This window comes from Kogia breviceps, chromosome 5 (assembly GCF_026419965.1).
Source record: "Kogia breviceps isolate mKogBre1 chromosome 5, mKogBre1 haplotype 1, whole genome shotgun sequence".
Classification (NCBI taxonomy): Eukaryota; Metazoa; Chordata; class Mammalia; order Artiodactyla; family Physeteridae; genus Kogia; species Kogia breviceps.
In genome coordinates, this window is record NC_081314.1 from 144,062,085 (window position 1) to 144,083,270 (window position 21,186).

The 21,186-nt window shown below is 47.9% G+C and overlaps 1 protein-coding gene across 5 annotated transcripts in view; it reads left to right on the forward strand.

Moving 5' to 3' along the window:
• The window catches only part of B3GALT5 (beta-1,3-galactosyltransferase 5), a 47,658-nt gene extending 28,673 nt beyond the window's left edge, over positions 1 to 18,985 (forward strand). For 4 of the 5 annotated variants that reach the window (XM_067035134.1, XM_067035135.1, XM_067035133.1 and 1 more), the window contains 2 exons: positions 11,321 to 11,453; positions 12,091 to 18,985. In XM_067035134.1, the coding sequence (XP_066891235.1) occupies positions 12,091 to 13,026 (936 nt within the window). In that variant the 5' untranslated portion in view covers positions 11,321 to 11,453 and the 3' untranslated portion in view covers positions 13,027 to 18,985. The remainder of the gene's footprint in view (positions 1 to 11,320; positions 11,454 to 12,090) is intronic. The other variant, XM_059065288.2, reaches the window with a different exon arrangement.
• Positions 18,986 to 21,186: the final 2,201 nt, after the last annotated feature.

Genomic DNA, 21,186 nt, shown 5'->3' on the forward strand with positions numbered 1-21,186 from the left:
AAGTGGAAACATTTTAAAAAATGGTCAGCCACCATCACCGTTTTTTTCCCCATAAAATTGAAAAAATATGTTTTACTGAAAAAAGTGGTAAAAAGGTGCGAAGTTTCCACGCCACTTGACCCCAGCCCTGACTCCCGGGCCCTCGAGGGAAGGTCAGATAAAAACAGCTACCGAAACCTTCTTAGAGGGACCGGAAATGTGGAGGTGACCTCACTCGGCGCCGTCTTTCCCCTCCTGGAACCACTGCCATCATTACTTTTGAAGTGGGACCATCCCTCAGCTCAGGTGTGAGAGCCTGTCCACCAGTGGTGACAGAAGACCCTGAGCGCCAGAATAGGACTAATAAAGTGGACCTGACACCTTGGACGGGAGAAAATGACATTCTTATTTTCATGACCCTTTCACTGAAATGTAGCACTTCCTTCCACCGTGAATATGGCACGGTGTTCGTTTCCTAGGGCGGTGGTAACACAGAACCTCAAACCGAGGGCTTAGGACCGGAGGAGATGGGGTGGTGTGACCGCAGAGAGACAACAGGTACTTATCTTCTCACAGCTCTGGAGGCTGGAAGTTGGAGGTCAAGGTGTGGGCAGAGTTGTTCCTTCGGAGGGCTGTGAGGGAGAGTCTGTCCCAGGCCTCTCCCCCGGCTTCTGGTCGGCTGGCAATGCTTGACGTTCCTTGGCTTCTACAAGCATCACCCTAATCTCTGCCTTCATCTTCACATGGTGTTTTTCCTGTGTGCTTCTCTGTGTGCAGATTTCCCCTTTTAATAAGGCCCCCAGTCATAAGTGGACACGGGCCCCGCTCTAATAGACCTCATTGTAACTTGGTAAAGACTCTCCAAATCAGGTCACATTCTGAGGCTCTGGGGATTAGGCTGCAACATAGGCGTTTTTTTTGGGGGGGGGCCCCACAGGTCAGCCCCTAACAGGCACTGACCCACTCAGCAGTGGAGCCCACGACTTTGCCTCCGAAAGAGCTCATCGGCATTTTCGCAGCATAGTAGTAGCTGTGGACCCTTCCAAATATGGGCGGAGCTCATGCTGCCTTCAAAATGAAGATAGTTGTTAGACATGGAGCTACAGATCCTTATCAGATACAATAATAAAGGGCATTCCAGCATAGAAGATTTTTTTTTCTTATAAAACTAGTTTTAAAGAAATTGGTGTATTTCAATGTTGTTAACATGATAGCCCAGAGAGAGCCTTCACCCGATGCCTGCAATCCAGCACACTGTGGCTCTGACCCACAACAGCAGTGCAAGTTACCTTCACCAGCGTTTATACAGAGCAGGGAATTCTAGTTTTTGCCAATTGATAGCGTTGTGTGTATGAGGAGATTCCACCCTCCAGACAGCTGCGGGACTCCGTATCCATGGCTTCTTTCCCTCACACACCGGGTAGAAACACATTCATTGCTCCAGGGTTCTAAGCTGTGTGTCTTCCTAGGGCTCCATTTCTATAAGATGGTCTGTAATTTGGATTCATGCTCTATTTTCTTTCAGTGACTAAGTTTAAAAGGCTTGGGTTTTGTTCAGCAGCGTAGAATATTACTTTGGTACACTTTTAAAAGGATTTTGATACATTTATTTCAACATCGTTGTTTTCCTTTGTAATCCTGTATCATTTATTTTATGAACTGTGGTGAAAGTTTCCATGATATAAAAATGTTGGTTGGAGGGTTTGTGGCTCCTGCTGGCTTCGGGAAGAACTTACTTCCACAGAGAACTGTAGGAGACCCAGGTCCGTTCCTCTCGCTGGCTGTCCAAGAGACGGTCACTGTCCTCTGAACCCACCTGGCTGCGTTTTCTCTCCGGTGCCCTTGAACCCTCTGTGGATGTGACCTGTGATGCAAGCAGCCAGCCAGGAGTGAGGCTCTCAGGGCAAATCTGGACCACTCCCACGCTTCTCCAGGCTGGGGTCATCCCGGGGGCAGGGCACCCTCTGCTTGTATGTGACAGAATCCCTCTGGCAAGGTGGACTTGAAGGGGAGAAATGAGGTAACATTATGGGGTGCCTCCCAACCTGACAAAGGGGCACACTTCGATTCCACGTTGTCAGGAGGGTGAAAATTCCCCCTCTACCCCTCTTGAGTTCTTGTGGCTGGACTCGTAATAAAACTGACATAAGACAGATGAACAGGAGAAAAAGAAACAAAGTTTACTCTTTGTGTACGGAGGGAGGTCTCATAGAAATGGGACTTGAGAAGTGGCTAAAAAGCAGGCAGCTTTTAAACCTTTGAGACAATAAGTTTGTGGGGAATTGACAAGATAAACTGAGGTTTGGGGTGCCCTGTTAGGGCAGAATATAAGCAGAGTTTGGGCTGGGATAATAAAGAAGTGACAAGATCTGTTTATGTAGGTTTCTCAGCCCTGGATTCCCCATCTCTGGAGATAACAGGTGTTCTTCTACCTCTAGATGAAGGGGGTGCATCTTTCACATGGGAGATTTATTTTTCTGATTTCAGGGAGACAGAAAGGAGGGTCAGAGTGTCCCTCGTGCATTGGCTGTTTCGTAGGTAACTGTAATTCAAAATAATCCCTACGCCATTGAGGCATATTTTGGAGCGATCTGCCCCGAGCCCCCACAAAGTCATGACAGGAGTAATTATCACCAGGCAGGCATGATTCTCCCCAGTTGGAGGCACAGACACAGGTGTGGAGTATTTAAATACCCTGTGTCAAATTACAAACTGCTGTGATCCAGCCAGACGTGAACAAGATCTTTTGTTTCCAAATTCCCGGATCTTTCCATCCCAGCGCGCTGCCTGAAGTTAAGAAAAGAGGACTTTTTTTTTTTTTTTTTTTTAATCTGCTCTGCAGCATCTTAAGCTGATTTAAAATGGAAAATGGAGTGGGTACTGATTTGGCAATTAATGAAATACTGAAGCATCATCATAGCAGCCTCATACTTTGATTAAGGAGCCTGCCTTTCATATCTGGCCAACTGGTGTGTTAAAGCAACCGTCAGTGCTTTAGAGTTTATAGAAAGAGCAGATCCCAGACTTTATTTCCTGGGGTTATATGAATCCTATTTTTAATTTTCTGTATATTATGATGTTTTGACATTAAAAAAAAAAAAAACCTTTCTGCCTGGGAGAAGAGCTGTCAGTTCTTCAAGTTAACAAAGTGCCCAGCCAGGAGCTTGTCTTTAACATGTAAATGAAGCCATCTGGAGCCCCACGTCCTCTCCGTGGCCCTGGGGCCCCAGGAGAATATTCTTGCGCCTCAGTCATCCCAGGGCCAGGCACCAGGCAACTAAGGGCACCCCTGTAGCCCAAGGCCCACCCAAATTATTCAAACTAGCCAATCCTAAAGTGTTCACCTTGTCCCGTCTCGAAGGGTCCTGGCCTTAGTCCTCATCATCTGTGGGGGTCTCTGGCCATCACAGGGCAGGTCACCATCCTCATGGAAAAAGAGGGACCCCAGAGGGTCACGTTTCAAAGGCAGGTCTGTCTGTGGTCGCTTACTTAGCTGCTGTCCCCACCCCATCCTTAGAGACCTGTGGCTCAATGCTTAGTCAAAAATAACCAAGCAAGGAGCACTCGGATTCCACTCCGCTAAAACCCCCCGGGGGGGGGGTTGCTTAGCTCAGCCTCCATCACAAATGTCCCACTCCACGTCCTCAGGCACTTTGAGGTGTGGCTGCCTGCTGACCTGCTCAGTCTCTTCCTTAAACCAAATAATCACAAAATCAGGATGCTGCCCTCACCTCTCCTGAGTAGACCCCAGCCGCTCTGAGCTTGATTGGGACACCTGGGCAAGGGGGGCCCTGTGCACAGCAGAGGCCGTCAAGGGCTTATCAGGAAAACATCCAAAAGGATAAAAGCAAACAACAGCTGGGGATGGACAAGAGATACAAAAGGAAAAAAAAGAAAAATTAAGCTGCTTAGAGATACCAGCCGACCAACCGTTCTCAAAAATTTTGCTTAAGGAAAGAATAAAAGAGGAAAGGCTTGTCTCCAGCAGAGGTCCCTGCAGACACTGGGGTTTCCCTTCCTTCCTCTTACTGACTTGAGAGAGAAACTGATGATGTGACTTCGGGTGGCTAAAGCCTCAAGCAAAAAACAAACCACTCCCACCCCAATACAGCTTTAGGAGGCTACAAGACCAAGAGAGAAAAAAAAAAAAGGGAAACTGAAATTTTTTTTCCTGAGCAAATGGCAGGTCTAAGCAACATTACTAGTGCCCTAGATTACCCAATGATTTCAAAACACACTCCTAGATACAGAGGGAGGAACTGGAGAGGGAATTAAATAAATTAGGGATACATAGAATATTTTAATATAAGTATATAACACGTTGTGTAACTGCTAAAACAAATTTTGATTAAACTATTTAATACTAATAAATATTGATATAAGCATTTTATTATTTTTACTATTAAATATTTAATGACTAATATAGTTCATGAAAATGATTATATAACTAAGATAAAGATTTCATATACATAGATACTAAATAATATATAAATAATAGATACTAAATAATATATATATATATACATAGATACTAAATAATATATGTATCATATACATAGATACTAAATAATATATATAATAATAATAATATATACATAGATACTAAATAATATATAATAGATACTAAATAATAATAATACATAGATACTAAATAATATATAATTATGTAACTAAATTAAAACCAAGTTCCATAATTGGATCCCGTTAAAAACCCAAAATTTACCTACTAAAAAAAAATTGTGACAAAAAATAAAAAAGACACCTATCAGCTTTTGTGCTTGTACCACAGAGTTTCTCAAATTAACTTTAACATTTTCTAAAATGCACTAATTAACAAAACTTCATGGACTTAGGCAGTACGGGGCCTCAAATTATAGTTGTATGTGAGGATCCCACTGAATTGGAACATTGTACCCCTGTCATCTTCAAAAAGTAACTAAATATCAAATGGAGGAGAAGTGGGTATATTTCGTTGTCTTGACTAAATTACCCATCATCACAGCAACTGTTGCTTTGAAATATTCCAAATTGGACATAGATGGTCTGACACAATAAATAATGAATTAAAATAAAAGGACTTTTTTTTGTTGTTACTTACAAATTGGCTTGGTAAAATGGAATCCCATAAACACCCAGTTAAAATAGTTAATATGGCTCCGTGTATGTTAATACAGGGCCTTACTGATTATATGAAATCGAATGAATAAAGTGTGATTATCCCCACTGTTTCTCCATTTGACAGCTCAATTTTCCTTGTTCTGGAATCTGGAAAAAATAAAGGGCACCTCATGGTGGATTCCTACAATCTTTTTTGTTTTTTTTTCCCCACAAAACAAGCTAGTATTTCTTTCAAGTTAACCAAAATACATTCCGTGGTAAAACACAATTTTTGTATAGATACAGTTGCATTAAAAAAACTTGTAACAGTTTTGTTATCAGTATTTTTGCATTCATAATATAAAAGTGAAATAAAGCACTAAGGAGAGCGCTCTTAACTTTTTATTTTTTAATTTTTATTTATTTTTAAAATTAAAATTCAAAAATTTTATACTGGAGTATAGTTGATTTACAATGTTGTGATTTCTGGTGTACAGCAAAGTGATTCAGTTATACACGTCTATGTATAACTTATACATATGTATATGCATATATGCATATGTATTCTTTTTCAGATTCTTTTCCCATATGGGGAATTCCTACAATCTTAATGCTGTGCTTCCATCCATTAGGGCCCAATATCCAATACCCAATATTATTAAAATCATTGCTACTATTCGGTCCACAACTGGCTAGCATTTTGCTCTTATGGGTATGATGGGCGTGTCTGTTCAGTGTCCTTTTCAACAGCCTCTCAGCTGAGTTGCTCCACTTCCCAAGGGATATCTTTTCAGGTTTCCCATGGGGCACCCCAGCAGCTTTGCCATCCTGAGCTTTTCAGACAAGACCTTCACTGCATCCACCTTTCTCTAGGACACAGTGTGACATTACATTAGTGATAGCCGCCTCCAAGCACACTCATTTGACACCCTCATTAAGGACACACAAGTCTAACATCTTTTAGTCATTATTGGGTTCTGGTGGCAACACATATTTCTCATTTACAAATTTTACTTCCCAATAAAAATCAACAGACACTTCCATTTGTACCCTCAAAAACTCCTTCACTGTAGAAGCTTTGAAGTTCCATTTATCATCATTTTCTTTTTTTTTTTCTTGGCGGTACGCCGGCCTCTCACTGTTGTGGCCTCTCCCGTTGTGGAGCACAGGCTCCGGACTCGCAGGCTCAGCGGCCATGGCTCACGGGCCCAGCCGCTCCGCGGCATGTGGGATCTTCCCAGACCGGGGCACGAACCCGTGTCCCCTGCATCGGCAGGCGGATTCCCAACCACTGTGCCACCAGGGAAGCCCTATCATCCTTGTCTTTTATGGTGTGTTTTGTAACCGGTTTTTAAAAAAATCACCCAGTCCAAGATCAGAAAACTTTTCTTCCAGAAGCTTTATTGTTGTACCTTTCACCTTTAGATATTGCAATCCATCTGGATTTGACTTGTGTGTGGTGTAAGGTAGGGGTCAGGTACTTTTTACCCATGTGGATATCAAATAGACCCAGGACTTTTTTTTTTTAACATCTTTATTGGAGTGTAATTGCTTTACAGTGTTGTGTCAGTTTATGCTGTATAACAAATTGAATCAGCTATATGTATACATATGTCCCCATATCCCTCCCTCTTGCATCTCCCTCCCACCCTCCCTATCCCACCCATCTAGGTGGTCACAAAGCACTGAGCTGATCTCCCCGTGCTATGCAGCTGCTTCCCACTAGCTATCGGTTTTACATTTGGTAGTGTATATATGTCCATGCTACTCTCTCACTTCGTCCCAGCTTACCCCTCCCCCTCCCTGTGTCCTCAAGTCCATCCTCTATGTCTGCATCTTTATTCCTGTCCTGCCCCTAGGTTCATGAGAACCATTTTTTCTTTTTTGGATTCCATGTGTATGTGTTAGCATATGGTATTTGTTTTTCTCTTTCTGACTTACTTCACTCTGTATGACAGACTCTAGGTCCATCCACCTCACTACAAATAACTCAATTTCGTTTCTTTTTATGGCTGAGTAATATTCCATTGTATATATGTGCCACATCCTCTTTATCCATTCATCTGTTGATGGACACTTAGGTTGCTTCCATGTCCTATCTATTGTATATAGAGCTGCAAAGAACATTGTGGTACATGACTCCTTTCAAATTATGGTTTTCTCAGGGTATATGCCCAGTAGTGGGATTGCCGGGTTGTATGGTAGCTCTATTTTTAGTTTTTTAAGGAACCTCCATACTGTTCTCCGTAGTGGCTGGATCCATTTACATTCCCGCCAACAGGGCAAGAGGGTTCCCTTTTCTCCACACCCCCTCCAGCATTTAGACCTAGGACTCTTGATTGAAAGATCACTCTTTCCCCACTACGTTGTGTTGCATTTATCATTTATCATACGTGTGGGTTTCTTTCTGGGCTCTCTCTTCTGCTCCATTGACCTATTTTTCTATTGCAATGCCGGTTTTCTTAAATAGTTAACTGTACATCAGCTTATGTGTATAGTAAAGGAAACTGCTGAACTCTGTTAAATGATTAGATAGACACCCTCAGCTTTTGTATAAGATGTCTAGTTGTCCAGGCTACCAGACAGCCTGGGGGAGTCATCTGGGTGCAAACAGAATTGCTGTTCTGCACCTCACTCCCCTCCATTTACTCATTCTCCTGTGAGAAACGTGTGATGGGGTGTGTTCTTGAGGCTCTTACTCCTGATGTCTTCCTCACCTTTTACTCCTCTCCCTTATGCTTCCAGAAAAATCTCTTTGCCCCCTCCACCGAAAAAGCTGCCCTGGAAGCGTCACTGACAGGCTGTTCACAAGATGTGGGGGTGGGGTGGGGTGCACTCACCACATAAGAGAACCAACAGGAGATGCTTGATAATTCGAGGTTTATTTTAAGGAATTGGGTCACATGGTTATGGAGGCTGAGAAGCTCCAAGATCTGCAGTCAGCAAGCTGGACACCCAGGAGGGCCGGGAGTGTGGTTCTAGTCTAACAGCTCGAGTCTCAGGAAGAACTGATGTTTAGCTTGAGTCTGAAAACAGGAGAAACCATGACGTCCCAGTGCAAGCAGTCAGGCAGGAGGAGTTCCCCTAACTTGGGGGAAGGTCAGCCTTTTTCTCCTATTCAGGCCTTCAACTGATTGGATGCAGCCCACCCACATTAGGGAGGGCAGTCTGCTTTGTTCAGCCTCCTTATTCACATTTTCATCTCATCCAAAAAACGCCCTCACAGACACACCCAGCATAGTGTTTGACCAAATGTCTAGGCACCTCATGGCCTAGGCAAGTTGACACACAGCCACTGCACTGCAAGAGCTGTGTTGTTCTCACTGCCTTGGACGCTGACACCCAGGTTTCCTCCAGTGGGCAGGGGCTGGACAGCAGGTGGGAGCTGAGAGCTGCTGCCCAGCGTAGGTCTGGGGCAGTTGTAGGGAACCTTATTCCGGACTGCTTTATCCAAGTGGTGCCCACTGGTGTTTTCAAAGGAACCAGCCTAGAATAGAATCACCTGGGACATATTAAAATACAGATTCCTGGGCTCCAGACCTGCCTTATCTGAGTCTGTGTGGGATGGCACCTTTTTGTAAAATAACTTATTTTATTGAAATATAGTTGACTTACAATGTTGTGTTAATTTCTACTGTACAACAAAGTGATTCAGTTTACACATATATACGTTCTTTTTCATATTCGTTTCCGTTATGGTTTATCACAGGATATTGAATCTAGTTCCTTGTGCTCTACAGTAGGACCTTGTTGTTTATCCATTCTTTGTATTATAACAATTTGCATCTACTAATCCCAAACTCCCAATCCATCCTTCCCCTACACCCCCTTCCCTGTGGCAACCACAAGTCTGTTCTCTACGTCTGTTTCTGTTTTGCAGATAAGTTCATCTGTGTCATAATTAACATTCCACATGTAAGTGATATCATGTGGTATTTGCTTTTCTCTTTCTGACTTACATCACTTAGTATGATCATCTCTAGGTCCATCCATGTTGCTGCAAATGGCATTATTTCATTCTTTTTAAGGGATGGAGCCTTTGAACTTGCATTTTTAACCAGCCTCCTGGGAGATTCTTCCATCTACTGAGTTTGAGAGCCTCTGGGTTTCTCAGGCTGCATGTCCTCCATTCCTTGTGCGTTCCCTGCGATGCCCTGCTGCCCTCCGATGGCCCGTGGGTTGGCGGCAGTCTTCCCAGGTGTGTGAGGATAGCTCTGGAGCAGGTGTCCTGAAGGTGGATCCCAGCCCTCTGAACTGCCCACCACCCTCTGTGAGTCCCTGGGTCTGGAATTCCCACCCCTGCTGCCACCTGTCACATCGCACCCACCCTTCAAGAACAAGCTCGAATACCACATCCTTCACCTGGCCCATCCAATGGGCTGGGCACCTCCCCAGTTCTCGCTCCCTTGAGGCCAGGGGCCTCTTGGTTGTGTGCTTTGGCCCCGGGCACTCTCTCTGGCCTCAGAGTGGACCATTGCTGTCCATTCCAGATCTTTCCCTTCAGTTCCAGGAGGTCCTCCTCACCAGCCCACTTGAACTTAGCTTTCCAGACTGTCCCTTTGGCTTTCCAGGGCTTGGGGTGTGGACCTCCAATGCCTTTGTCTCCAGGCCCTGTAGCCTCTGGTCCTTCAGTGGAAGGTTGGATTCCTGGTCCTGGTGACACACCATATGCTCGATCAGAGATGTAGAGATATAAATGGGAATGTGACGCATAATGTGTTTCCTTTTTTTTTTTTTTAATAAATTTTATTTATTTATTTTTGGCTGCGTTAGGTCCTCGTTACGGCATGCAGGCTTTCTCTAGTTGTGGAGAGTGGGGGCTACTCTTTGTTGCAGTGGGCAGGCTTCTCATTGCGGTGGCTTCTCTTGTTGCGGAGCACAGGCTCTAGGCACGTGGGCTTCAGTAGTTGCGGCACGCAGGCTCAGTAGTTGTGGCACACGGGCCCAGCCGCTCCGCGGCATGCGGGATCTTCCCGGACCAGGGCTCGAACCCGCGTCCCCTGCACTGGCAGGCGGATTCTTAACCATTGAGCCACCAGGGAAGTCCCGAGAGTGTGTTTCTTGGTCACTGCGCTGTAGGCAGGAAGTTTCTTCCAATTGCACGTGAAAACGAACGGCCCCAGGGAGCGCTGGCCAGTCAGGCCATGGAGCAGGGTGCTCGCTTTGCCTTCTGGACGCCAGTGCTGTGAGTGAGCTGAGCGTCCCTTCCTGGGGACTGAGATTCAGGCAAAGGATCCCAGGAAAGGGCACAGGAGGTGGAATGAAAACCAAGGTTTGCTGTTGAGGCAACCACAGAGGAAGAGCAAACTCATCTGTGAAAGGAAGCAAAATCGAGAAATAGCATCTTTTCCCCTGTGTTGGTTTTCATGTTTCTTTCTAGAGTATATACTGCGGGAGAAAATGCAATTTCGTTTCCCTTACCCCTTTCCCCGCCAGAATTGACTGCCCGTCCTAGCCCTGCAAGTAAATAACCTCACGAAGAAAGGGTTGTAGACTGTTCAGCCTCGTGCAGGCTCAGCCACGCTCTCAAAGTCCTTTTGTGCCCTGTGGTGACTTCTGTGAAGTCAGTGAGGGCTGCAGCTGGTCAGGAGCTCCACGGGGGACCCAGAAGAACAGCAGCTGGACCGAGTTCGCCTCCAGAGAGTGGGCTAGTTCTGGAAAGCTCCATCGTTGTTCCATTTCTTTTATGAAGAACGTACTTGGAACAGATTCTTACTTAATGAAATTTTGAGGTCCTCTTTTGCTGTCAAAATAACCAACCCTTTGTACATTTCACTCGGTGGGTTTCTTTTCTTGCCAATAACCCCTGTGTCCTCTTATCCAGCATAACATTCTGCAAACATGGACACTGAGTTGAGAATTGATGGGTTGGTTTCCTCCCTGTGTTAGGTTCTTTAAGCATCAGCCATGGACCCTGTTACGTGACTGTCACTGACTTACATGTCCGTCGTGTCTCCTTAAAAATTTCTGGCTGCTGTCCTAACCCATTAGGCTAAAAAGATTCTGGGATATTTGCTTGCTGTTATTATTGTCAACAGGGGAACCATGTGTTGGGATTTGTCTTGACTGGACCCATTTTACAGATGAGAAAAATGAGGCTGAGGATTAACGTCTTGCAGGTGGGTGGTGCATTGGCACCTACAGCAAGTGCTTCAGTACAGCAAAAGGTGAAGCGCTGCCGGTGAGGCATGAGTGATTTTAATGACACTGTTCTTTTTGGTTTGTCCTTATGGGGCGTCCCAAGGAAGAGAATCAGTTTTTTGGCGAACAAACCAAGCCCAGAACCTGATGGTGCTGAATGTCACATGCTGACAGCTCTTGGAATCTACCCTTTGGCTTAACTTTCAACCCAGAGGTTCATCTTACCCAGGAAAAGAGTGAGTTATTTGCTTTCTTAATGTTATATAACACTGACACAGATGACCCTGAATCTGTGGAGAGTAAAAGAGAGGCGAGCAAAAGATAAAAGAATCAGGAGATTTTAACAGTAACCTAAAAACAGAACAAGACAAAACAAAAAGCGGCCCCTGCTATTAGCGGAGACGGGATTCCGAGGTCGTTGTGCACACATCTGAAGACTCGTCTTGCTTCTTTCTGGGAGTGATGAAGTGGTGCTTACATTGATCGGAGAAGAACGCCCGATGGCCTGTACATTCAGGTCTGGCCTTGCGGGTTCTCTAGCTGGATGTCGTTATGGAATCAGAAAAGGGCAGAACCGAAGGACGGACCTAGTGACCAAGTATTTCCACATCCTTCTAGCTGAGGAGTGCGGGGCCCCCATCGGTGAAGGGCTGCCTGATCCTGATCTGCCACCGGGGGGTGAGAGACGCCGGCAGCCGTCCCTGCCTCTGGGTGGAACCGTGGTGCTGCAGTTCTGTCTGCAACAAGATTGCAGAGTTTCTAAAACCTGAGCCATGAAACATGGGTCTCGTTCCCCCATCTCAGCCTCCCAGGGTAAAGCTAAACAGGCACTCCTGCTTTTGAGGTCTAACCATTTGATTTTGTTCCTTTCAGATGGCTTATGTGAAGATGAGATGGATATATATTTCCCTGGTGGTCTTGGGAGCCCTTTGTCTGTATTTTAGCCTGGATGGTCTGAATCCCTTTCAAGGCGAACCACTGGTTTTCAAGAACGAAGGTGGGACCTTCCTTCAGCTCCCAGATATAGACTGCAGGCAGGATCCTCCCTTCCTGGTCCTGCTGGTGACTTCGTCCCACGAACAGACGTTTGCCCGCTCGGCCATCCGGAGCACGTGGGGGAGAGAAAAGATCGTGAGGGGAAAACGAATCAAAACATTCTTCCTCCTGGGAACCTCCCCCAGGAAGGACATGTCGAGAGCAGTGGCCCAGGAGAGCCAGCACCACGGTGATATTATCCAGAAGGACTTCGTGGATGTGTATTCCAATCTGACTCTGAAGACCGTGATGGGTATGGAGTGGATCTACCGCTTCTGTCCGCAGGCATCTTTCGTGATGAAAACAGACTCTGACATGTTTGTCAACACCTACTATCTGACCGAGCTGCTCCTGAAGAAAAATAGAACAACTCGGTTTTTCACCGGCTTCTTAAAACTCAACGAATACCCGATCAGGAAAAGGTACAATAAGTGGTTTGTTAGTAAATTCGAATACCCGTGGGACAAGTACCCGCCCTTTTGCTCCGGCGTCGGCTACGTTTTCTCCAGCGACGTGGCGGGCCAGGTGTACAACGTTGCTGAAAGTGTCCCGTTCATTAAACTGGAAGATGTCTTTGTGGGGCTCTGCCTGGAAAAACTGCAGATCAAACTGGAGGAGCTCCACTCCAAGCAGACTTTCTTCCCCAATGGGTTACCCTTCACCATATGCCGTTACAGGAAGATCGTGGCCTGCCATCATATCAAGCCTCAAGATATCCTGATGTATTGGCAGGCTCTGGAAAGTTCCCTGGAAGAAGAGTGTCCAGATATCTGAAGGGAGCCCGGCGGAACATCCGGACACACACCAGACAGCCCACGGTGATGGTTTTTGAAAGATCTTGGACGGCACGGCTGAGACTCCTGGCGTAGGGAGGGAGTAAGGAAGGAAGAGGTAGAAGAGTGAGGGTGATACCCTGAAGCCTTCCCAGTCTAAACCCGAATGCCACCACTGAGGAATACCCATTTGGTGCCCCAAAGCCATAACGAATACTCTCTCTTGGGCACCGACCCTGTTGCACTAAGTGATGTATGCCTGCATTTTCTCATGTCAGGGGTCGGCATCCACGTGGGGTGGTGGGTGTTAGCACCCCACGTCACACACACGGAAACAGCAGCTTAGAGAAGAAGCGCGCGGGCCTGTCCCAAGGATTACAGCCAGCAGGCACTGGATCAGGGGTGAGGGCCCACCTCTCAGTCCACCCCTGCGTGCTGCTTCTCGGGAGAGGACGGTGCTGAGGGAGGCTCAAAGGGAGGCCTTGCTGCTGGCATCTACCAGTCCCTTGCTCGAGTCCCCTCCGCCTCACATCCCATTGCTGTGCCTTTTAGTGCAGAGGACTGGGGTGAGCCAATGCGCCCCCAGCTCCCTTTGTTCACTGCAATGGGTCTGGCTGGCCTGAGACCGTCAACTCACCGCAAAGCACGTGCCAGAAGACACCTCCACAGTGGCTGCAGCTCAGCCCCCAAGAAACGCCCAGCTCGAGACAGCAATCAGCCTCTAAAGATTAGGCTCAGAAATCGCCGTGAAGCTTGGCCCATTGTACAGACTCGCTGGCCACTCTGCTGAGCGTGGGACCCCGAGAGCGTGGCGTTTCCTCCCAGCCACATCTGCGGCAACCCCGCCTGTCGGCTACACATGCCCTTGGTCCGCACGTCTGGTCTCCAAGTGCAGACGGGGAGGCAGTTGGATGCAAGGCTTCGCCTGTGAAGGATGCTGGGAGCTTTTCTGGGAATTTGGGTGGATTTAACTCAAGACACTCTTAAGAACCCCCTGGCACACTGAGCACGAACTGAGTCCTGGTCAAGGGGGCGTCTTCCTGGGTCCGTTTCCTAAATCTGATCCTAGCTCAGCTTCTTTGAACTTCTCAGATGGCCAAGGAACAGCTGAGTTTTGTGGTGTGGAGTTAGAACTTCAATATTCTTCTGGTGGTTTGGAAGAGCCTGTTCTGCAGGGTTGGGTGGCAATGAAGCACTTTTGTTTTTTTTTTTGCCAGGGTCTTTGCCCATTCAGTCACTGTCACATGACATGCAAAGCCATCTTGCTCTCGACCATCGAGATGAGCGGTTCTTACTTTCTACTCTGCGGAACTGGATGTTAGCAGCCTGCAAAGCCAAGACCTCAGGTGGCTGTGAAACTTACAAACGTTGGGCGAACCTCTTACCTGAACTCAGAAAGAGATGGTCGCTGCAAAATGGTCATGGCCCTGTTAAATTGCAAAATGGCATCTTATTTTGCACAGTGTTTCTCGTATCTGGATGGAACTGCTTCTTGGCAGATTGGTTTTCTTATCCTGGCTTCTCTGAACGTGCTGGGTCATGTTCAGAAAAGCCACCTCCCCAGGTGGGAAATCAGGGACTGAACTTGTTTTTCTGAAGCCCAGATTTTGCCAGGGTGGGTCCCTCGGTCCCGTAGGATGGGCTGCCTCTCAACGGTGGGCTTTGAGGGTGAAGGAGTTTGTCTGGCAGTAGGGCTGGTTCTGTGCTTAGAATCACAGAACCAGCCCTTGTCTGGTGTGCGTGTCCATGTGGCCACCGGGCTGGGCGGGTGAGTGTGACTGACTCAGGATCTGGTCTTCTCAGCATCCACCCAAAGCCCTCGGCCGTAGGGGTCCATGAGCGCAGGCTCAGCTCCACCGAGAGCCTCTCTGTGTTCTTAAAGGACTTTCTGCAAAACACATTCGGCCCCCTGCACCCCCCGCCGACTCTATTTCTTTATGTAATGAAGACCTTTTCTTCTCGAGGGAAAAAAAATGTTTCGTGACCGCAGACCTTGAAGGGACCATCGAGCTCCTTCGGTCCTGCCTTTACGTAGGATGAAAATAAAGCTTGAAGACACCCAGAGGCTTGCCCGAGACTTTGCCCGAGACGTCACAGCTTGTTGGTCGTGGAACGCAGGTTCCAGCAGAGCTGTATTCTGTGATGCCGTCTTGCCTGGGTGAGAGTAAGAAACTGTGAATTAGGAGGCGAAGCGATGCTTTTCCAATAACACCCAAAGTGAGTTTCATAACGGGATTGGAGAGGAGCCCGGCCGGTGATGCAGTGGCTTCCCGCACAGGCATCCAGGGACGAAGGGTGCTGATGGAAAAGGCTATTTGCTAGGCACTGAGATAAGGGCTTTCCAAGTATTACCTCCTGAAATGCACACAACCACTGCAGTGGGGAGGTGACTGCCCATTTCCTTGCTTTACAGATGAGGAGACCGAGGCAGAGAGAGAGCAGGAACAGCTAGCTCAAGCTTAGATAGCTGAAAAGCAGCAGAAATAGAATGTGAACCCAAGCCCTTGGGGGCACCATGCGTGCTGGCTACACTCAGCGCTGCGGCCCCTAGGCGGTCAGCAGGCCCCGGGGATGCAGTCGGGGTCCAGAGGGTTGCAGGTGCCACTGCCTTGGCTGCTCAGGCTGCACGTGTGGCCCGTCAGCAGTCTCTCTGCATCACGCACACCCACCCTCCAGGATCGGAGCCCCGAATCCTCCCCTCCGCTGGGCTCCCACAGAGCCAGCCTCTCCGCTTTGGGGCTTGATTCCCAGCCCTTCTTACCTCCTCAAGAGCAAGACCCCTGCCCAGGCCTCACTGTCACCGTCCATGTCCCCCTGCCGGCTCAGCCCACACGGGCCCAGATGTGCAGTCACCTCCCATCTTCCAAACCATCATAAAACCCTTTCCCTTCACTGCCCCACTTCTCCCTTTGCTGTCCAGCCCCACGAGAGCGTTTTCCATATTTGTCTCCTTTTCTATCTGAAATCCCCTCTACTCAGACTCTGGTGCCTGACTCCACCAGACGGTCGTGGACGACCCGAGATGCAGGATCCAGGGTCTGGTCTCCGTCCTCATCGTGCTGTCCGCACGGCCGCTCTCACCCGCTTCCAGGACCCTGGAGGCTTTGGGTTCTCCTCCCCGCTGGTCCCGTCTTTGCTTGTCCATCTCCTCGCTCTGCCTTGGCCTCCTCTCTTCCCTGGTTGTACTCTGGTGGTCTCATCCAGCCCCACCGTTTAAAATCTCCTCTGTCGTGTTGAGGAGACCGCTTATCTCCAGCCCGGAATTCTCTCTCACTATTCAGTCTCATCTGTCCCACTGCTGGCTTCACATCCCATAGTGAGCAAATCCGAAACTGAAGTTGGGGTGAACCCCTCCCTCCGCTCCTAATCCACGGTGGCCTGCAGCCTTCACACCTCGGGTAGCGGCCCTTCCACGCTTCGGGGGCTCAGGTCAAACACTTCGGAGCCACCTGTGGCCTCTCTCTCGGCCGGTGTGGCAGCGGGGAGACCATCATTTTATACCCAGGAGCCAGTCACTGCCCCTTGCTGCACTGCTGCCACCCTGTCCAAAGCCCCCATCACCTGGCACTTGCGTTCTCGCAGTGGCTTCTACCTCGTCCCTCCACCTCCATCGCTGCATCCCCTTGGTCTGTTTCCTAAGCAGCATCCAGACGACTCCTTTGAAAATAAGGACCAGAGCATCTTACGTCTCTGCTCCAAACCCTCCAGTGACGTCCCATCTCTGAGAAAAGCCACATCTTCAATATTGTTGTCTGCCTCTGTAATTCTCTAACCTCATCCCTTCCTCCCCTCCCCTCACTCACTCCGGCCTCCCTGAAAGGAGATGCTCTTCCCGCAGCACAGGCCTCCTTGCTCTTCCCGGAACATCCAGGCAGCCTGCACCTTCCTCAGGGCCTTTGCAAGGGTCCCCTCTGCCTGGCTCGCCCTTTCCTTAAACAGTCTCATGGCCCATTCCTTTGCTTCCTTCACGTCTTTGGCCATATATCCCACCCCCCCCCCCCTTTTTTTTGCAGTACGCGGGCCTCTCACCTCTGTGGCCTCTCCTGTCGCGCTCTCATGGCTGCGGCCTCTCCCGTCGCGGAGCACAGGCTCCGGACGCGCGGGCTCAGCGGCCACGGCTCACGGGCCCAGCCGCTCCGCGGCACGTGGGACCTTCCTGGACCGGGGCACGAACCCGCGTCCCCTGCATCGGCAGGCGGACTCTCAACCACTGCGCTGCCAGGGAAGCCCTATCCCCTTCTTAATGAGCCTCATCCTGATTACTTTCTTTGGAATTGCAACTCAACCCACCCCCTGTCCCCCTGCCTTGTTATATTGTTTCCATTGCACTTACCAGTTTCTAACAGAGTATAGAGTATCTATTTATTATCATGTGTCTATTTTGTTTATTGTTGATAGGTCACCCCACTTGAACAAAAGCTTTGTGCAGGAATGGGTCTTTGTTTTCTCCACTGAGGTACCTCAAATTCTTAGCACAGTTCCTGATACATAGTAGATGCTCAAGAACTATTTGTCAATTGGATGTGAGCTGACCTTTATGGAAAGTGGTTTTAGAGGGGAAGTGATGAGCCTCGACTAAAATGTGAAGGATTTCTAACATGTAGCCAACACTATGGGTCCAACGTATGCTTCCAGTATCAATCAGTAAATGGGATGCTGAAATCCTGTTTTTACTGAAAACTGGGACCTGAAAACCTAGAAATGCTGTATGGCAGTGCTTCTTGACCTCACCTCCCCCTTTTTCTAGGATGGAAACCCCCCCCACATTGAGAAGTAGACAGAATCCTATAATGTACTCTGTGTGCTTGTCCTCTAGGCGTCCCCTCCCCTGGCCCCTGCCCTGGCCAATCTTATCTCATCTACAATCGCCTTCTGCTTTCATGATCATAAAATTGTGGATCCTTTCCTCAACTGTTTGCAACTTTTAGTCTCGGGAGAAGGAAAACGATAAACCAAATTGTTACGAAATCGACCTCATTTCTAAAGATGATGCCAACCGCAATAAAAGGTAAAAAGATAGTTGCAGGTGAAGGTAGAACTGCTGTGCGTCCGAACCTCAAGAGGTTTTAGAGCTCTGGTCCCATCCCTTTCGTTTATGTGTGAAAACCAAGCTTTGCAGAATTTGAGCTTCAAGTCAGCACTCAGCCTGATGCTACACGCTGGTGCTGTACTGCCTCTTTCTTTCTTACGTACCCAGTTCCTCTTTGTCTTAAAACACACCGTTGTAGCCACATAGCGCTCTGTGTAAAAAGGGAGGGAGGGAGAATCCAAACAAAGAAAACCTGTGGGACCTCCTTTCCTTGAGTTCCCGAGTGGCGTCTGCTCTTGGACACCCCTCCCAGGTGCATCTAAAAGGCACATCGAAATCACATCTTCACCCTTCGGACCCCTAGCCCTGTCTTCCCTCAGTGTTTCGGGTTGCAGGAAAGGTTGCCACTGTCCAATTGCCTATTCAGTTCTTCGACTTTCCTCTGCCTTGCTGCGGCCCTGCCATGCCTGGTGGTGGCCGATTCCCATGGATCTGGCACATTCTCTCCACATCCGTCGTTGCAGCCTCAGCCCAGGGCACCATCTTGGATCAGCTGGTCTCAGGCCACATGTTTTTAACTGGTCTCAGATCTGATCATGTTGCCTTCCAACCTCTCCTCCACTTTACGCCCAGAATAATTTTTTAAAAAATTATTGGAGTAGAGTTGATTTACAATGTCGTGTTAGTTTCAGGTGTACAGCAAAGTGATTCGGTTATGTAGGACATGTATATAAATCTATTCCTTTTCAGATTCTTTTTCATTATAGGTTATTATAAGATATTGAATATAGTTCCCAGTGCTATACAGTAGGTCCTTGTTGTTCAACCATTTTATTTATAATGGTGTATATCTGCTAATCCCAAACTCCTAAGTTATCCCTCCTCTCCCACCTTTCTTTCCCCTTTGGCAACCATACGTTTATCTTCTATGTCTGTGAGTCTATTTCTGTTTTCTAAATAAGTTCATTTGTATCATTTTTTTAAGATTCCACATATAAGCGATATCATATGCTATTTGTTTTTTTCTGTCTGACCTCCTTCACTTAGTTTAATAATCTCTAGGTCCATCCATATTGCTGCAAACAGAGAATTTTTTTTTTAAAAAGTGGATCTGATTAGGAAACTCAGAGACCCAGGGAAGCTGAGTGATTTGCCCTGGGGGAATTCTGTCCTCCTGTCCATGAGCCATGAGCTGTTTCAGAAGTCAGACTGGTGATACCAGCTACTGCTGGGCACCCCAGCACTGCTCCAGTGATCCCCACATGCTGGCATGAAGTGCTAAAATGTACTTTTTTTGTGTGTGGTACGCGGGCCTCTCACGGTTGTGGCCTCTCCCGTTGCAGAGCGCAGGCTCCGGACGCGCAGGCGCAGCGGCCATGGCTCACGGGCCCAGCCGCTCCGCGGCACGTGGGATCCTCCCGGACCGGGGCATGAACCCGCGCCCCCTGCATCGGCAGGCGGACTCTCAACCGCTGCGCCACCAGGGAAGCCCTAAAATGTACTTTTAAAACAAACTGAATTAATTTTCATGTGAGTTTTTTGATCCTCTTGAAAGTGGTTACCTCTGGGGCTGGGCTGCCTGGGTTTGAATTTTACTTCCCTCCCTCACTCCATAAGCAAGTTACTTACCTTTACCTCATTTATTTTCATCTGAAAAATGGGACAATAGTTGTTCCCACCTCACAGGGTTATTGTGTTAATTGAGACATTGTGTGTAAATTGCTCAGTAACCTGGGGGCTTCTGATGACCGTTAATGTTTGGGCTGTGAATTTTGGTGCATTTTACAGTGATCCGTGGGCAAATCAAGAGATCTCCAGGGTGAGTCTTTAAGACTTTTTTTCAGCTCTTGTTTCAGCTCTTGTTCCTTTCTCTCCTTTTAATCTTCCCTGGCACTGTTGCACTTCTTGTATCCATTGCATTCTTCAACATCGCAGAGCACAGCGTTTCTAGACTCAGTTAATTCAGAAGGTATGACAACCTGAACAGGTGAAAAAACAAGTGGAGCCGGAGGTGCCTTAGAGATTATATGCAGTTTAAAAAACAGCCTTCTTTTTCCAGATGAGAAAAGCAAGACTCAGGAAAATGGAGTGACTTGGCTAAGTCCTTCAATTCGTGGCACCTCCAGGATGAGAAACCAGCATCAGAAAGCGCATGTCAGCCATTCATTCTCCTGTTTACTCACCCCTTGGGAAAATACGCTCAGTGCTTTTTACAAGACGTCAGGAATGAGAGTCAAGCTCAGGTTCACGGCCAGCCATCTGTTCTGCAAACAGAGCGTTAGCTGGGTAAACACACAGTGTCAAGAAGATGAAGGGGTGTCTGTTCTCTGGACAACTGAAAGAAGAAGCATTTGTTGGGTGCCTTCTCTGTTGACAGACATCATAAGCCTTTTCCATACCTGCTGTGTCCTCGATTCCTCACAGTAGCTATTCTTATTATAAACAACCCCCTGGTTTTGAGCTGAGCTTCAGAGGGACTTACTGACCTGCCAGGGAGGCTCAGATGTGGCAGAGACCACCCCCCCTCGCCCCCCTTAGCCTTCAATACCTCCGCCTTCACCAGGGCATGGTTGGTGAGCCCGCCCACGGTGCTTAAGGACGGGCAAAGCCTCCCGAGTCTCAGGAAGCTCAGGACTGGCCCCGCCCAACTGCCCAAGGGATCTGCCATCTTGTCTTTGTTCCACCACTTCTTTTCCAAGTGTTGACAGCATCTCTGTCTGCTCCTTCCCTGTCCTATGTGACCTTCTGGGACTTGGCCCTTTGTCATCTATGGTGTCCCAGGAATCTCCTGTTTAGCTGGGCCCTCCAACCTGTCCTGTCCTGTCCTGGCTTCAGAACACGAACCCCTCCAGGCCAGTCCAGCCCACTTTTCACCTCTCTTTACCCGAAGCCCTTGCAAAACAAGCCGTCCCTCCAAAGAATGTGGGTTCAGCACTCCAGGCGTTGGCTTCTATCAGCGTGCATGCATGTGTGTGTGTGTGTGTGTGTGTGTGTGTGTGTGTAAAGGTGTGATCTGAGGCTCTAAAGAGAGGGTCCATGCTCAGTGGCAGCCGGTTTTTGTACGTTATCTGCCTCCCCAAGTCTGTGGAGCAGTAAGTAGAGCGAGGTGATGTTTGCCCACGTGGGATGTGA